At 42.4% G+C, this 16,537-nt stretch overlaps 5 protein-coding genes across 8 annotated transcripts in view; all 5 read left to right on the forward strand.

Moving 5' to 3' along the window:
• The window catches only part of LOC147227604 (protocadherin gamma-C5-like), a 354,356-nt gene that overhangs the window by 160,117 nt on the left and 177,702 nt on the right, over window positions 1-16,537 (forward strand). The gene's annotated exons all lie outside the window — the stretch shown is intronic.
• On the forward strand, window positions 312-3,036 carry LOC147227619 (protocadherin gamma-A7-like). The gene is made up of 3 exons (XM_086158803.1): window positions 312-666; window positions 1,954-2,720; window positions 2,992-3,036. Exons 1-3 carry the CDS (start codon window positions 312-314, stop codon window positions 3,034-3,036), a joined length of 1,167 nt encoding a protein of 388 aa, XP_086014929.1.
• On the forward strand, window positions 4,259-8,190 carry LOC147227620 (protocadherin beta-16-like). The gene is made up of 3 exons (XM_086158810.1): window positions 4,259-4,613; window positions 5,901-6,667; window positions 8,158-8,190. Exons 1-3 carry the CDS (start codon window positions 4,259-4,261, stop codon window positions 8,188-8,190), a joined length of 1,155 nt encoding a protein of 384 aa, XP_086014936.1.
• LOC147227621 (protocadherin beta-15-like) lies at window positions 9,088-12,444 on the forward strand. Its single transcript, XM_086158243.1, has one exon. The coding sequence runs from the start codon at window positions 9,154-9,156 to the stop codon at window positions 11,578-11,580; it is 2,427 nt and encodes an 808-aa protein (XP_086014369.1). The 5' UTR covers window positions 9,088-9,153; the 3' UTR covers window positions 11,581-12,444.
• LOC147227622 (protocadherin beta-16-like) lies at window positions 13,797-16,268 on the forward strand. The gene has a single exon (XM_086158811.1). It carries the CDS (start codon window positions 13,797-13,799, stop codon window positions 16,266-16,268), a length of 2,472 nt encoding a protein of 823 aa, XP_086014937.1.

Here is a 16,537-nt window from a genome sequence, read left to right on the forward strand (position 1 = left end):
GTCCATACATTAAGAAATTATATTTGTCTTTCACTGGACTTTAAACTATCAGGTCCATGAACACTTGTATTACTGTTAAAGGGCTCTGAGCGCCGCTAGTGACACATCACTGAATAACTGTGTAGGCAAGCAGCGACGGTCCACCTCCTGAATTCATTCTCTGCGTTCCTGCTGAGGAAGAAGACGGGCCGCCATTGGGTGTTAGAAAAACAGGCGTTTATCCGTCGTGTCGGACATCTGCAACTACGGACATATCTGGCTTGTTTTTTTTAATTTTATGCCGAAAAGGAGTCTGGATCGTTGGATTTAAAATGTCCTTTTCCGGGATTATCGCTCGCAGAGACCGATGGCGAGTACTGTTCGTCCTTCTTTGTCTTCTGAAGCTGAGCTCTGTGGTCGGACAGGCTCGCTATTCCATACCGGAGGAGCAGGCGGAAGGATCTTTTGTCGGAAACATTGCGAGGGATTTGGGTTTGGATGTGGAGAGGCTGGTGTCAGGTAAAGCGAGGATTATTATAAAAGGAGGCCGACAATATGTGGATTTAAACCGAGATAAAGGTACACTCGTTATCAGAGAGAGAATCGACCGGGAAGAGCTTTGCGAAAAGACGACGCCCTGCAGCTTTAGTTTTGACGTAATTTTAGAAAACCCGATTCAGGTTTATCGTGTGACGGTTGAAATAATAGACATTAATGATAACAGTCCATCATTCCCAAAACAAGAAATAGATTTAAAAATAGTTGAAACAGCTGCGGTCGGAACGCGTTTTTCGCTGGAGAGCGCAGACGACCCTGATGTTGGTATTAATGATATACAAAAATATACACTAAAACCTACAGATCATTTTAAATTGGAGGTACAAAACCAGCCTGATGGAGGTAGATCCGTCGAAATGGTTTTACAGACCCCGTTAGATCGAGAGAAGGAGGAGACTCACACACTTGTCCTGATCGCGTCAGATGGCGGTGAGCCTCATAGATCGGGGACGGTGCGTATTCAAATCACTGTGCTGGATATCAACGATAATGCGCCAGTGTGCAGCCAACCTGTTTATAAAGCAGAAATTCGAGAAAACTCTCCCGAAGGAACGGTGGTAACTACTGTTAGTGCAAATGACGCAGACACAGGAGTCAATGGAGAGGTTACATATTCTATTGCTCATGTTGCTAAAGGGACCAAAAACCTGTTTGATGTAAATGCTAACACAGGTGAGATTAAGGTTAAAGACAACCTTGATTTTGAAAAATCTAAATCTTATCAGTTGAATGTCAAGGCCAGTGACCATGGAGGATATACTGATACATGTAAAGTTATTATCCAGGTTGTTGATGAGAATGACAACGTCCCCTCAATACAGTTAATGTCATTTTCAAACTCTATTCCAGAAAATTCTCCTCCTGGAACAACTGTAGCGGTTATTAATTTAGATGATGAAGATTCTGGTAGTAATGGTCTTGTAAAGTGCTCCATTAACTCTGATGTTCCTTTTAAAATTGAGTCTTCTCTAACTGGATATTACACATTAGTGACTGATAACACGTTAGACAGAGAAAATATTCCTGAATTCAATCTCACACTATCCGTCTCTGATCAAGGCTCTCCTCCATTGTCCAGCAGTAAAACCATCCATGTTAAAGTGTCAGACGTGAATGACAGCCCGCCCACATTTGATCAGTCAGAGTACAGTAAGACGGTACCAGAGAACAACCCTCCTGGATTCTCTGTGTTTACTCTCAGTGCCACTGATGCAGACTGGGCTCAAAATGCTCGCGTGTCTTACTTCCTGGAGGACAAGGAGGTGAATGGGGTTCCTGTGTCTTCCTTGGTATCAGTCAGTCCAGAGAGTGGTGTCATTCATGCTGTGAGGTCCTTTGATTTTGAGCAAGTCAAGTCATTTGACTTCAACGTTACAGCTCGCGATGCTGGTTCACCTCCTCTGAGTTCAGTGGCTACTGTGAGAATCCTGATCCAGGACCAGAACGACAACCCACCTCAGGTTCTGTATCCGGTCCAGACAGGCTCTCTGGTGGCTGAGATGGTGCCTCGTTCAGCAGATGTGGGCTACCTGGTGACTAAAGTGGTGGCTGTTGATGTGGACTCTGGACAGAATGCTTGGCTCTCCTATAAACTGCAGAAAGCCACAGACAGGGCGCTGTTTGAAGTGGGCTTACAGAATGGAGAAATAAGAACCATCCGCCAGGTCACTGATAAAGATGCCGCCAAACAGAGACTGACCGTGATAGTGGAGGACAACGGACAGCCCTCTCGCTCAGCGACGGTAGTTGTTAACGTGGCGGTGGCGGACAGCTTCCCAGAAGTGCTGTCAGAGTTCACGGACTTTACGCAGGACAAGGAGTACAACGACAACCTGACCTTTTACCTGGTCTTGGCTTTGGCTGTCGTCTCCTTCCTCTTCATCACCTGTTTAGTGGTTATTATATCGGTGAAAATCTACAGATGGAGACAGTCTCGCGTCCTGTATCACTCCAACCTCCCTGTGATTCCATATTATCCACCGCGTTACTCAGACACTTTGGGGACAGGGACTCTCCCACACGTGTACAACTATGAGGTGTGCAGGACCACTGACTCCAGGAAGAGTGACATGAAATATATGCAGCCGATGAGCCAAAGTTTAGTGAATGTGGACGGAGCAGAAACTGATGCTACACATGCAGAGAATCAGCTGTCAGGAACCTTGTCAAAGATGTCTACTATGGTGAGTAATGAATGTAAACCGTTATTTTTTCTTTTGAACCATTGATTTATTTCTGGCTTGAGATGACAGAGGAATGTTCCATGTCACTCTCCAAGGTGCTGGAATAACCAACAATTTGAATTTAAATGTTGTCTATGTTTTCGGTCAAGCCAGATTGATTGTTCTTGTTTAAGGTTCACTCTTGCTGGGAAAACAGTCATGCACTTTATGAAGTCTGCCAACCTTCCTACCCCTTTCCCAGTAATATTTTCCGCATATGTTCTCCTTATAGACTGATATCAATTTCTTCAACTGCACAACTGCACTTTCCATCTGAAATGTTTATAAATATTAAGAAGTAACATGAATAGAAGCCTCTCAAAGAGATTTAAAAGGTTATAAAAGACCAAAACTAAATGGAGTTGCCGTGACAAGCAATTACAATTATTTGCCATGACCTGGGTCACTTAGAAGTTTCCTAGTCAACTATATTTTCTAATATCAATGTCTTCCGCTCACAGATGACCATTTGTTCTTGAAGCATCACTGTTGGCTTGGTTACAAAAAATACTCTTCTGTCCTGTACAATAGATGAAGTTTGTAAACCCTCCTGATTTTTTTGGTTATATTTTGCAAACATGATGCTATTATAGGCCAAAAGCAATTTCATCTGACACATCATTGCACTTTCCTTATGAACTTCTCATAAATTGTATGCAGTGACATAGATAGAGGCCTTTCAGAACACATGTGAAACATCAGCAAAGACAAACTAATTGGCATTGCAATGATAAGATTGTGTAATTATTTACCATGACACGGATGACTGAGAGCGTTCAGAGATAAGATATTTAGGAACTTTTCAGAAAGACTTTTTTTTAATTTTAGAAGGACAAACCTGCAACACTGAATGGAGATGAACTCGGAAAAAAAGTACAGCCACCACCAACACGAGCCAAAGAGACAAAAAAATTTACAGGATAAATGAAAAAAACGTATATCATAAACATGAAATACCACAGTATCTGAATACACAACCTTTATTTCAATTTATTTTGTCATCGTCAGTATGCTCTTTATCTAATGAAGTACTTCTTTACCTGCCTAATAAATAATACATTTCAGATATATTACATATTTTATTTAACTAAATATATATGATATCATTATTTTTACTTTCATCATCGTCGTTATTGTTTATAATAATGATGATGATTGATTGATAATAATAATAAAAAAAAAATCAATGTACATTGGAAGGAGTGATCCTTTTTGGTCAGTGATCTTTCAAACGTTAACCAACACACACACATCACTTGTATTACTGTTAAAGGGCTCTGAGCGCCGCTAGTGACACATCACTGAATAACTGTGTAGGCAAGCAGCGACGGTCCACCTCCTGAATTCATTCTCTGCGTTCCTGCTGAGGAAGAAGACGGGCCGCCATTGGGTGTTAGAAAAACAGGCGTTTATCCGTCGTGTCGGATATTTGCAAATACGGACATCTCTGGGTTTTTTGGATTTTATGCCGAAAAGGAGTCTGGATCGTTGGATTTAAAATGTGCGTTTTCCGGATTATCGCTCGCAGAGACCGATGGCGAGTACTGTTCGTCCTTCTTTGTCTTCTGAAGCTGAGCTCTGTGGTCGGACAGGCTCGCTATTCCATACCGGAGGAGCAGGCGGAAGGATCTTTTGTCGGAAACATTGCGAGGGATTTGGGTTTGGATGTGGGGAGGCTGGTGTCAGGTAAAGCCAGAATTATTATTAAAGGAGGCCGACAATATGTGGATTTAAACCGTGATAAAGGTACACTCGTTATCAGAGAGAGAATCGACCGGGAAGAGCTTTGCAAAAAGACGACGCCCTGCAGCTTTAGCTTCGACATATTTCTGGACAATCCAATCCAGGTTTATCGTGTGACGGTGGAAATAATAGACATTAATGATAATAGTCCGTCATTCCAACAACGCGAAATAGATTTAAAAATAGTTGAAACGGCTGCAGTCGGGACCCGTTTCGCGCTGAAGAGTGCAGACGATCCTGATGTTGGTATTAATGATATACAGAAATATACACTAAAACCGACAGACAATTTCAAATTGGAAGTAACACAACAAGCTAATGGACGCAGATCCGTCGAAATGGTTTTACAGACCCCGTTAGACCGAGAGAAGGAGGAGACTCACACACTCGTCCTGATCGCGTCAGATGGCGGTGAGCCTCATAGATCAGGGACGGTGCGTATTCAAATCACTGTGCTGGATGCGAACGATAATGCGCCAGTGTGCAGCCAACCTGTTTATAAAGCAGAAATTAGAGAAAACTCTCCCGAAGGGACGGTTGTAACTACTGTTAGTGCAAATGATGCAGACACAGGAGTCAATGGAGAAGTTACATTTTCGTTTGCTCATGTTACTAAAGAGGCTGAAAACTTGTTTGATGTAAATGTACATACTGGTGAAATAAGGGTTACAGGTACACTTGATTTTGAAAGAAATAGTGATTTTGAATTTGACATTAAAGCCAGTGACCATGGAGGATATACTGATACATGTAAAGTTATTATCCAGGTTGTTGATGAGAATGACAACGTCCCCTCAATACAGTTAATGTCATTTTCAAACTCTATTCCAGAAAATTCTCCTCCTGGAACAACTGTAGCGGTTATTAATTTAGATGATGAAGATTCTGGTAGTAATGGTCTTGTAAAGTGCTCCATTAACTCTGATGTTCCTTTCAAAATTGAGTCTTCTCTAACTGGATATTACACATTAGTCACTGATAACACCTTAGACAGAGAAAATATTCCTGAATATAATCTCACACTATCCGTCTCTGATCAAGGCTCTCCTCCATTGTCCAGCAGTAAAACCATCCATGTTAAAGTGTCAGACGTGAATGACAGCCCGCCCACATTTGATCAGTCAGAGTACAGTAAGACGGTACCAGAGAACAACCCTCCTGGATTCTCTGTGTTTACTCTCAGTGCCACTGATGCAGACTGGGCTCAAAATGCTCGCGTGTCTTACTTCCTGGAGGACAAGGAGGTGAATGGGGTTCCTGTGTCTTCCTTGGTATCAGTCAGTCCAGAGAGTGGTGTCATTCATGCTGTGAGGTCCTTTGATTTTGAGCAAGTCAAGTCATTTGAATTCAACGTAACGGCTCGCGATGCTGGTTCACCTCCTCTGAGTTCAGTGGCTACTGTGAGAATCCTGATCCAGGATCAGAACGACAACCCGCCTCAGGTTCTGTATCCGGTCCAGACGGGCTCTCTGGTGGCCGAGATGGTGCCTCGTTCAGCAGATGTGGGCTACCTGGTGACTAAAGTGGTGGCTGTTGATGTGGACTCTGGACAGAATGCCTGGCTCTCCTATAAACTGCAGAAAGCCACAGACAGGGCGCTGTTTGAAGTGGGCTTACAGAATGGAGAAATAAGAACCATCCGCCAGGTCACTGATAAAGATGCCGCCAAACAGAGACTGACCGTGATAGTGGAGGACAACGGACAGCCCTCTCGCTCGGCCACGGTGGTGGTTAACGTGGCGGTGGCAGACAGCTTCCCCGAAGTGCTGTCAGAGTTCACGGACTTTACGCAGGACAAGGAGTACAACGACAACCTGACCTTTTACCTGGTCTTGGCTTTGGCCGTCGTCTCCTTCCTCTTCATCACCTGTTTAGTGGTTATTATATCGGTGAAAATCTACAGATGGAGACAGTCTCGCGTCCTGTATCACTCCAACCTCCCTGTGATTCCATATTATCCACCGCGTTACTCAGACACTTTGGGGACAGGGACTCTCCCACACGTGTACAACTACGAGGTGTGCAGGACCACTGACTCCAGGAAGAGTGACATGAAATATATGCAGCCGATGAGCCAGAGTTTAGTGAATGTGGACGGAGCAGAAAGTGATGCTACACATGCAGAGAATCAGCTGTCAGGAACCTTGTCAAAGATGTCTACTATGGTGAGTAAAATCCAATAATTACCTTCAGTTGGTTGCTTTATGAGTTTTCATGAAATGAAAGTGAACAAAATTTGTGCAAATTTATTGTCTCTTGCGACTGTTCATCTTGCTGAATACTGACATGCGTGTCTGTCCGTGTGTTTGAATACGTTTCTGTGTGTGTGTGTGTCTGTGTGCATTCTGAGGTGTGTTTGTGTGTATGAGGCGGGCACTTACAAACATCAGAAAGAATGATAATAATGGTAAAATTAGTAATTTGATGAACAACACCCCTGTTGTTTTGGGAGAAAGGGTATTTGAAATATTTAACTGTATTGTTTACAAATATCTACGGTAGTAGTGTTTTGAGCAACCATTGTGCATTCCGTCTTGTACCAAGACATCAAAACATGAATGGACTGTCAAATGATTTAAATCAATTGGCAGGCAATACCTTCATTTTTACTATCTACTGTAAAAAAAATTTAGGAGCAGAAAAGATAATGTAAATAAGTAGTACTCTTTTTAATTACTCACATTGTAGTTGCCCCAGAATAGAAGCTACTGGCCAGGGTCACCAACCTTTTTGAAACCGAGAGCTACTTCATGGGCACTGAGTCATACCAAGGGCTACTAGTTTGATAGGCTCTCCTGAAATAACTAATTTGCTCAGTTTACCTTTAGTTATACATTATTAATAATGATTAATGATATGCATCTATGTGAAGACACTGATCACGTTAATGATTTCTCACAATAATTATCAACAATGACAACAATGTGGGAAACAGATATCAACATTCAGGACTTTATTGTTCTCAGTGTTTGTTACATTTTCAGATGATCACTTATATCGCTACATTCCATAGGAACAATGTCTGTCGTGTCTGTAATGTTAAATAAAAATCACCTTACATATTTTGTGTAGCTCTAAATGAGGCTTTGGTTGCTTTTTGTGACTTTTTCGCCAGCCTTGTAAAAAAAGACAGTTACTTACTCAAAGCTGCCTTCAGCTCATGGGCTGTTTCTGTAGTAATTAGCATGGTAGCTTTTATGACATGTAGTCAAGTGTCTCTCCACATTGTGACGCTTTGACGTCGACTCATGTAGGTTTCTTTCACAGTTGTAACAAAGAACTCCTCTTCCCATTCGTTGTGAAAGTGATATGTTTTTTTTTGTCATTTTTCTGCCATGTTTTGGGGTATGAAACTGCATTCACCGTCCATCTGCGCTGCACCCGCTAGCTTACTCTCCACTAGCACTGGATTTGTCACGTGTGCAATATTGACCTTTGAACTAGAGTAGGTCAGAGGTCACCTGAACGTATCTAAAGTTCGTGTATAAGGAACATATTTTTAAGATCTTGTCATTTTCAATTATATATATGTGCAAGAATGATTTAAACAGAATAGCAACAGAATAAAATTATATTTTAGGCATGGCTCACTGGTGAGTTAGGTAGTTTTTTGAACAGCCTGTGGGTGACTTATGTGGTCCTTTGGGGTGATCAGGTGCCCTATGGCCACTATGTTGGTGACCCCTGAGCTACAGGCTATTGACCTGTCACTCTTTGGCCCTTTGCTGCACTGCAGGTTTGTCATAGAGGATGAGGTCCGGTGAAGATTCAAGAATGAGTGGTGTGAAGTGCAGAGTCCAGTAAAGTTGTATCAAAGAGTCAAAGTTTAGTGAGTGTAGATGGAGCAGAAAGTGATCCTACACATGCTGATAATCGGAAATCAGGAACATATTAAAAGATGTCTACAATGAGGAGTTGTACATTTCGTTTTTTAAATGATCTTTCGAAATCATAACTTATTGAAGTGACGTGTGATGAGCCTAGAATGATCCTTGTCGCTGTCTTTGGTGCTGAAATTCATCTTCGGTCTTACTGTCACAGCCGAGTCACTGTTCTTCCAGAAGGATCACTCTTGACTTTGTTTTCACACAAACATTTTAAAGCAATAAATAATTAAAGATCGAAAAAAATAGATTCAGTCATGTTATAAATTTTTTTTATTTCTAGTCTTGAACCTCTGAAGAAATATTTTTCTTCATGGTATGAATCTGAAGCCAACAAGTACAATACATTGATATTATGACGATTATCAATATCATGATCACTAACAGTAACACAGCTAAAACTAATAAAATGAATGTTAAATATCTTTTTGTTATTATCATCTAATAGTGATAAATTACGGTCCATGCGTTAAGAAGTTATATTTGTCTTTCACTGGACTTGAAACTATTAAGTCCATGAACACTTGTATTACTGTTAAAGGGCTCTGAGCGCCGCTAGTGACACATCACTGAATAACTGTGTAGGCAAGCAGCGACGGTCCACCTCCTGAATTCATTCTCTGCGTTCCTGCTGAGGAAGAAGACGGGCCGCCATTGGGTGTTAGAAAAACAGGCGTTTATCCGTCGTGTCGGATATTTGCAAATACGGACACCCCTGGCTTTTTTTGATTATTTTTCGAAAAGAAATCTGGATCGTTGGATTTAAAATGTGCATTTTCCGGATTATCGCTCGCAGAGACCGATGGCGAGTACTGTTCGTCCTTCTTTGTCTTCTGAAGCTGAGCTCTGTGGTCGGACAGGCTCGCTATTCCATACCGGAGGAGCAGGCGGAAGGATCTTTTGTCGGAAACATTGCGAGGGATTTGGGTTTGGATGTGGAGAGGCTGGTGTCAGGTAAAGCCAGAATTATCACTCAAGAAGAACGACAATATGTGGATTTAAATCGAGATAAAGGTACACTCGTTATCAGAGAGAGAATCGACCGGGAAGAGCTTTGCGAAAAGACGACGCCCTGCAGCTTTAGCTTCGATATATTTCTGGACAATCCAATCCAAGTTTATCGTGTGACGGTGGAGATAATAGATATTAATGATAATAGTCCGTCATTCCAACAACGCGAAATAGATTTGAAAATAGTTGAAACGGCTGCAGTCGGGACCCGTTTCGCGCTGAAGAGTGCAGACGATCCTGATGTTGGTATTAATGATATACAGAAATATACACTAAAACCGACAGACAATTTCAAATTGGAAGTAACACAACAAGCTAATGGACGCAGATCCGTCGAAATGGTTTTACAGACCCCGTTAGACCGAGAGAAGGAGGAGACTCACACACTCGTCCTGATCGCGTCAGATGGCGGTGAGCCTCATAGATCGGGGACGGTGCGTATTAAAATCACTGTGCTGGATGCGAACGATAATGCGCCAGTGTGCAGCCAACCTGTTTATAAAGCAGAAATTAGAGAAAACTCTCCCGAAGGAACGGTGGTAACTACTGTTAGTGCAAATGATGCAGACACAGGAGTCAATGGAGAAGTTGCATATTCTTTTGCTCATGTTACTAAAGAGGCCGAAAACCTGTTTGATGTAAATGCACATACAGGTGAAATCAGAGTAACAGGTAAACTTGATTTTGAAAGGTATAGTGATTTTGAATTTGACATCAAAGCTAGTGACCATGGAGCATATTCAGATACTTGTAAAGTTATTATCCAGATTATTGATGAGAATGACAATGTCCCTTCAATAAAGCTGATGTCATTTTCTCACACCATTCCTGAAGATTCTCCTCCTGGAACAACTGTAGCTGTTTTTAAAGTTGATGATAAAGACTCTGGTAGTAACGGTGTTGTTAAGTGCTCCATTAACCAAGATGTTCCTTTCAAAATTGAGTCTTCTCTAACTGGATATTACACATTAGTCACTGATAATATCTTAGACAGAGAAAATATTCCCGAATTCAATCTCACAATGTCCGTCTCTGATCAAGGCTCTCCTCCATTGTCCAGCAGTAAAACCATCCATGTTAAAGTGTCAGACGTGAATGACAGCCCGCCCACATTTGATCAGTCAGAGTACAGTAAGACGGTACCAGAGAACAACCCTCCTGGATTCTCTGTGTTTACTCTCAGTGCCACTGATGCAGACTGGGCTCAAAATGCTCGCGTGTCTTACTTCCTGGAGGACAAGGAGGTGAATGGGGTTCCTGTGTCTTCCTTGGTATCAGTCAGTCCAGAGAGTGGTGTCATTCATGCTGTGAGGTCCTTTGATTTTGAGCAAGTCAAGTCATTTGATTTCAACGTAACGGCTCGCGATGCTGGTTCACCTCCTCTGAGTTCAGTGGCTACTGTGAGAATCCTGATCCAGGATCAGAACGACAACCCGCCTCAGGTTCTGTATCCGGTCCAGACGGGCTCTCTGGTGGCTGAGATGGTGCCTCGTTCAGCAGATGTGGGCTACCTGGTGACTAAAGTGGTGGCTGTTGATGTGGACTCTGGACAGAATGCCTGGCTCTCCTATAAACTGCAGAAAGCCACAGACAGGGCGCTGTTTGAAGTGGGCTTACAGAATGGAGAAATAAGAACCATCCGCCAGGTCACTGATAAAGATGCCGCCAAACAGAGACTGACCGTGATAGTGGAGGACAACGGACAGCCCTCTCGCTCGGCTACGGTTGTGGTTAACGTGGCGGTGGCGGACAGCTTCCCAGAAGTGCTGTCAGAGTTCACGGACTTTACGCAGGACAAGGAGTACAACGACAACCTGACCTTTTACCTGGTCTTGGCTTTGGCTGTCGTCTCCTTCCTCTTCATCACCTGTTTAGTGGTTATTATATCGGTGAAAATCTACAGATGGAGACAGTCTCGCGTCCTGTATCACTCCAACCTCCCTGTGATTCCATATTATCCACCGCGTTACTCAGACACTTTGGGGACAGGGACTCTCCCACACGTGTACAACTACGAGGTGTGCAGGACCACTGACTCCAGGAAGAGTGACATGAAATATATGCAGCCCATGAGCCAAAGTTTAGTGAATGTGGACGGAGCAGAAACTGATGCTACACATGCAGAGAATCAGCTGTCAGGAACCTTGTCAAAGATGTCTACTATGGTGAGTAACATCCAATAATTATCTTTAGTCAGTTGCTTTGTGAGTTTTCATGAAATGAAAGTGAACAAAATTTGTGCAATTTTATTGTCTCTTGCGACTGTTCATCTTGCTGAACACTCACATGCGTGTCTGTCTGTGTGTTTGAAAACGTTTCTGTGCGTGTGTGTGTCTGTATGCATTCTGAGGGTTGCGTGTGTATGAGGCGGGGACTAACAAACATCAGGAGGAACAATAATAATGGTAAAATTAGAAGATCGATGAAAAACAGCCTTGTTTTTTTGGGAGAAAGGGTATTTGAAATATTTAACTAGTATCTACGAATATCCACGGTAGTTGTGTTTTGAGCAACCATTGTGCATTCTGTCTTGTACCAAGACATCAAAACATGCATAGACTGTCACATGATGATTTAAATAAATTGCCAGCCAATACCTTCATTTTGACTATCTACTGTTTAAAATCTAAGGAACAGAAAACATAATGTAAATAAGTAGTACACTTTTTAATGACACATATTGTAGTTGCCCCATAATAGAAGCTACTGGCCAGGGCCACCAACCTTTTTGAAACCGAGAGCTACTTCATGGGTATTGAGTCATACGAAGGGCTACTAGTTTGATAGGCTCACCTGAAATAACTAATTTGCTCAGTTTGCCTTCAGTTATACATCATTAATAATGATTAATGATACTCATCTATGTGAAGACACTGATCATGTCAATGATTTCTCACAATAATTATCAACAATGACAACAATGTGGGAAACGGATATCAACAGTCAGGACTTTATTGTTCTCAGTGATTGTTATATTATCAGATGATCACTAACATCACTACATGAGACACACCCAGGTTTCTTTCACAATTGTAAAAAAAGAAGTCCTCCAATTCCTTTTCTGAAAGTGATAAGTATTTTTTTCTTTTTTCTGCCATGTTTTGGGATAAGAAACTGCATTCACCGTCCATCTGCGCTGCGCCCGCTGGCTTACTTTCCACTAGCACTGGTTTTGTCACGTACGCAATACTGACCTTTGAACTATTGTAGGTCAGAGGTCACCTAAACGTATCTAAGTTCATGTATAATGAACTGTTTTTAAGATCTTGTCATTTTCATATCTATGTAAATGCAAGTGTGATAAATAAAGAATAGCAACAGAATAAAATAATATTTTAGATGTTGCTAACTAGTGAGTTGTGCTATTTTTAGAACAGCCTGCCGTCAATTAATGTGGTCCTTGGGGGTGACCTTGTGCCCACGGGCATCGTGTTGGTGACCCCTGAGCTACAGGCTGTCGACCTGTTACTCTTTGGCCCTTTGCCGGACTGCAGGTTTGTCATAGAGGATGCTGTCTGGTGAAGATTCAAGAATGAGTGGTGTGAAGTGCAGAGTCTAGTATCAAAGAGTCAGAGTTTAGTGAGTATAGATGGAACAGAAAGTCATCCAACGCATGCAGATAATCAGCAATCAGGAACTTATTAAAAGATGTCTACAATGAGGAGTTGTACATTTCGTTTGTAAATGATCTTTTCAACTCATAACTTATTGAAGTGACTTGTGATGAGCCTGGAATTATCCATGTCGCTGTCCATGGTGCTGAAATGTATCTTTGTTCTCTCTGTCACAGCCGAGTCACTGTTCTTCCAGAAGAATCACTCTTGACTTGATTTTCACAAAAACATTTTAAAACAATAAATAATTAAAGATCGAAAGAAATACACTCAGTCATGTTATAACATTTTTTATTTCTAGTCTTGAACCTCTGAAGAAATATTTTTCTTCAAGGTATAAATCTGAAGCCAGCACTATACAATAGATTAATACTCTGACGATGACCAATATCATGATCACTACTAATAACACTACCAAAACTAACAAAATTCTTGGAAAATATATCATTACTATTATTATTGAATAGTAATGAATTACGGTCCATACGTTAAGAAATTATATTTGTCTTTCACTGGACTTGAAACTATTAAGTCCATGAACACTTGTATTACTGTTAAAGGGCTCTGAGCGCCGCTAGTGACACATCACTGAATAACTGTGTAGGCAAGCAGCGACGGTCCACCTCCTGAATTCATTCTCTGCGTTCCTGCTGAGGAAGAAGACGGGCCGCCATTGGGTGTTAGAAAAACAGGCGTTTATCGTTATAGCGGACATTTGCAAATGCGGACATCTCTGGCTTTTTTGGATTTTATGCCGAAAAGGAGTCTGGATCGTTGGATTTAAAATGTGCATTTTCCGGATTATCGCTCGCAGTGACCGATGGCGAGTACTGTTCGTCCTTCTTTGTCTTCTGAAGCTGAGCTCTGTGGTCGGACAGGCTCGCTATTCCATACCGGAGGAGCAGGCGGAAGGATCTTTTGTCGGAAACATTGCGAGGGATTTGGGTTTGGATGTGGAGAGGCTGGTGTCAGGTAAAGCCAGAATTATTACTAAAGAAGAACGACAATATGTGGATTTAAACCGAGATAAAGGTACACTCGTTATCAGAGAGAGAATCGACCGGGAAGAGATTTGCGGAAAGACGACGCCCTGCAGCTTTAGCTTCGATATATTTCTGGACAATCCAATCCAAGTCTATCGTGTGACGGTGGAAATAATAGATATCAACGACAATAGTCCGTCATTCCAAAAGCACGAAATCAATTTAAAAATAGTTGAAACGGCAGCAGTCGGAACTCGTTTCTCGCTTGCCAACGCAGACGACCCCGATGTTGGTATTAATGATATACAGAAATATACTCTGAAACCGTCAGACAGCTTCAAATTGGAGGTGAAAAACCAGCCTGATGGAGGCAGATCCGTCGAAATGGTTTTACAGACCCCGTTAGACCGAGAGAAGGAGGAGACTCACACACTCGTCCTGATCGCTTCAGATGGCGGTGAGCCTCATAGATCGGGGACGGTGCGTATTCAAATCACTGTGCTGGATATCAACGATAATGCGCCAGTGTGCAGCCAACCTGTTTATAAAGCAGAAATTAGAGAAAACTCTCCTGAAGGAACGGTTGTATCTACTGTTAGTGCAAATGATGCAGACACAGGAGTCAATGGAGAAGTTACATATTCCATCCCCCATGTGAGTAGGGAGTTGAAACAGCTGTTTGATGTCAATTCTCATACTGGAGAAATAAAAGTTACAGGTAAACTGGATTTTGAAAAATCTACTACATATCAACTGAATGTTTTGGCCAGTGACCATGGAGGATATACTGATACTTGTAAAGTTATCATTCAAATAGTTGATGAGAATGACAATGTCCCTACAATACAATTGATGTCATTTTCTAACTCTATTCCAGAAGATTCTCCTCCTGGAACAACTGTAGTTGTTGTTAATGTTAATGACAAGGACTCTGGTAGTAACGGTGTTGTCAAGTGCTCCATTAATGCTGATGTTCCTTTCAAAATTGAGTCCTCTTTAACTGGATATTACACATTAGTCACTGATAACACGTTAGACAGAGAAAATATTCCTGAATATAATCTCACACTATCCGTCTCTGATCAAGGCTCTCCTCCATTGTCCAGCAGTAAAACCATCCATGTTAAAGTGTCAGACGTGAATGACAGCCCGCCCACATTTGATCAGTCAGAGTACAGTAAGACGGTACCAGAGAACAACCCTCCTGGATTCTCTGTGTTTACTCTCAGTGCCACTGATGCAGACTGGGCTCAAAATGCTCGGGTGTCTTACTTCCTGGAGGACAAGGAGGTGAATGGGGTTCCTGTGTCTTCCTTGGTATCAGTCAGTCCAGAGAGTGGTGTCATTCATGCTGTGAGGTCCTTTGACTTTGAGCAAGTCAAGTCATTTGAATTCAACGTAACAGCTCGCGATGCTGGTTCACCTCCTCTGAGTTCAGTGGCTACCGTGAAAATTCTGATCCAGGACCAGAACGACAACCCGCCTCAGGTTCTGTATCCGGTCCAGACGGGCTCTCTGGTGGCTGAGATGGTGCCTCGTTCAGCAGATGTGGGCTACCTGGTGACTAAAGTGGTGGCTGTTGATGTGGACTCTGGACAGAATGCCTGGCTCTCCTATAAACTGCAGAAAGCCACAGACAGGGCGCTGTTTGAAGTGGGCTTACAGAATGGAGAAATAAGAACCATCCGTCAGGTCACCGATAAAGATGCTGCCAAACAGAGACTGACCGTGATAGTGGAGGACAACGGACAGCCCTCTCGCTCGGCCACGGTGGTCGTGAATGTGGCGGTGGCAGACAGCTTCCCTGAAGTGCTGTCAGAGTTCACGGACTTTACGCAGGACAAGGAGTACAACGACAACCTGACCTTTTACCTGGTCTTGGCTTTGGCTGTCGTCTCCTTCCTCTTCATCACCTGTTTAGTGGTTATTATATCGGTGAAAATCTACAGATGGAGACAGTCTCGCGTCCTGTATCACTCCAACCTCCCTGTGATTCCATATTATCCACCGCGCTACTCAGACACTTTGGGGACAGGGACTCTCCCACACGTGTACAACTACGAGGTGTGCAGGACCACTGACTCCAGGAAGAGTGACTGTAAATTTGGCACAGCCAGAAGTCAGAACGTGCTGATAATGGACCCCAGTTCTACAGGAACCATGCAGCGGATCCAGAGTGAAAAGAACATCCTTGATGAACCAGACTCTCCTATAGAGGTTAGTTTTACAAATATTCAGAATATATGCCATCCTGACAACGAAGGGCTCAGTTGACAAGGGTTGCTATAGTGATGTGAAACAATTAAGGTGTAATAGGTCCGAAGATACTGATATTTCTCCCTGGTAAATTGATGCATTTACATTATGCATTCTAAATGATGGAACATGTTTGCTACCACTTGCAATACACACACACACACACTCACAAACACACACACACACACACACACACACGCATTTTTAATTTTCATATGTATGTAAACACTACGATTTCAAAATATATTCAAATATTGCGTGTGTGTGTGTGTGTATCTTTATATATT

This window comes from Fistularia commersonii, chromosome 13 (assembly GCF_037954325.1).
Source record: "Fistularia commersonii isolate RoL2024-O1a breed Wild chromosome 13, RoL_Fcom_v1.0, whole genome shotgun sequence".
Classification (NCBI taxonomy): domain Eukaryota; kingdom Metazoa; phylum Chordata; class Actinopteri; order Syngnathiformes; family Fistulariidae; genus Fistularia; species Fistularia commersonii.

What these genes read in the sequence shown, in the direction of transcription:
- LOC147227619 (XM_086158803.1), top strand. Translation starts at nt 312, where the DNA reads ATGTCCTTTTCCGGGATTATCGCTCGCAGAGACCGATGGCGAGTACTG. An exon ending in AAACCCGATTCAGGTTTATC is followed by an intron (nt 667 to 1,953) that starts GTGTGACGGTTG and finishes GTTCAGTGGCTA; the next exon opens with CTGTGAGAATCCTGATCCAG. An exon ending in TGTCAAAGATGTCTACTATG is followed by an intron (nt 2,721 to 2,991) that starts GTGAGTAATGAA and finishes TTCTCCTTATAG; the next exon opens with ACTGATATCAATTTCTTCAA.
- LOC147227622 (XM_086158811.1), top strand. Translation starts at nt 13,797, where the DNA reads ATGTGCATTTTCCGGATTATCGCTCGCAGTGACCGATGGCGAGTACTG.
- LOC147227620 (XM_086158810.1), top strand. Translation starts at nt 4,259, where the DNA reads ATGTGCGTTTTCCGGATTATCGCTCGCAGAGACCGATGGCGAGTACTG. An exon ending in CAATCCAATCCAGGTTTATC is followed by an intron (nt 4,614 to 5,900) that starts GTGTGACGGTGG and finishes GTTCAGTGGCTA; the next exon opens with CTGTGAGAATCCTGATCCAG. An exon ending in TGTCAAAGATGTCTACTATG is followed by an intron (nt 6,668 to 8,157) that starts GTGAGTAAAATC and finishes TGGGGTGATCAG; the next exon opens with GTGCCCTATGGCCACTATGT.
- LOC147227621 (XM_086158243.1), top strand. Translation starts at nt 9,154, where the DNA reads ATGTGCATTTTCCGGATTATCGCTCGCAGAGACCGATGGCGAGTACTG.